We start from the raw sequence: 307 nt of genomic DNA, 5'->3' as shown, positions 1-307 counted from the left end.
ATCTGCTCCTGTTACAGGTGGTCCCTGCCCATGGCCATGTCCATCACTCACCGTGGCACCGGCGTTGCTCTCAGTTTAGGTTCGTCCACCTCTGGCTGCTGCTGTGGGGCTCAGAGCTGGGGTTGCTCCCCTTTGGGTCTCCACTTGTAAATCCCCCCCCTCTATTCTGGCCCTATAGAATAAGGGCCCTTGTTCTGGCCCTCTCTGGTGCTATATCAGCTCCTTGCAGCCACCCTGTGCTGTATTTAAACCCCCATAGCCTCCCTTAGCACAGCTTCCATTGTGAGATGCTGCCTTCATCCACACC

At 56.4% G+C, this 307-nt stretch overlaps 1 protein-coding gene across 2 annotated transcripts in view; it reads left to right on the top strand.

Annotated features, from left to right (window-relative positions):
- Positions 1–307, top strand: part of SDHC (succinate dehydrogenase complex subunit C) — a 14,654-nt gene that overhangs the window by 7,929 nt on the left and 6,418 nt on the right. For both annotated transcript variants that reach the window (XM_015851121.2, XM_015851122.2), the window contains one exon: positions 18–79. In XM_015851121.2, the coding sequence (XP_015706607.1) occupies positions 18–79 (62 nt within the window). The remainder of the gene's footprint in view (positions 1–17; positions 80–307) is intronic.

This window comes from Coturnix japonica, unplaced genomic scaffold (genome assembly GCF_001577835.2).
Source record: "Coturnix japonica isolate 7356 unplaced genomic scaffold, Coturnix japonica 2.1 chrUnrandom694, whole genome shotgun sequence".
Taxonomy (NCBI): Eukaryota; Metazoa; Chordata; class Aves; order Galliformes; family Phasianidae; genus Coturnix; species Coturnix japonica.
The sequence above is the reverse complement of the archived record's forward strand: the minus strand, read 5'-3'. Positions and strand labels throughout refer to the sequence as shown.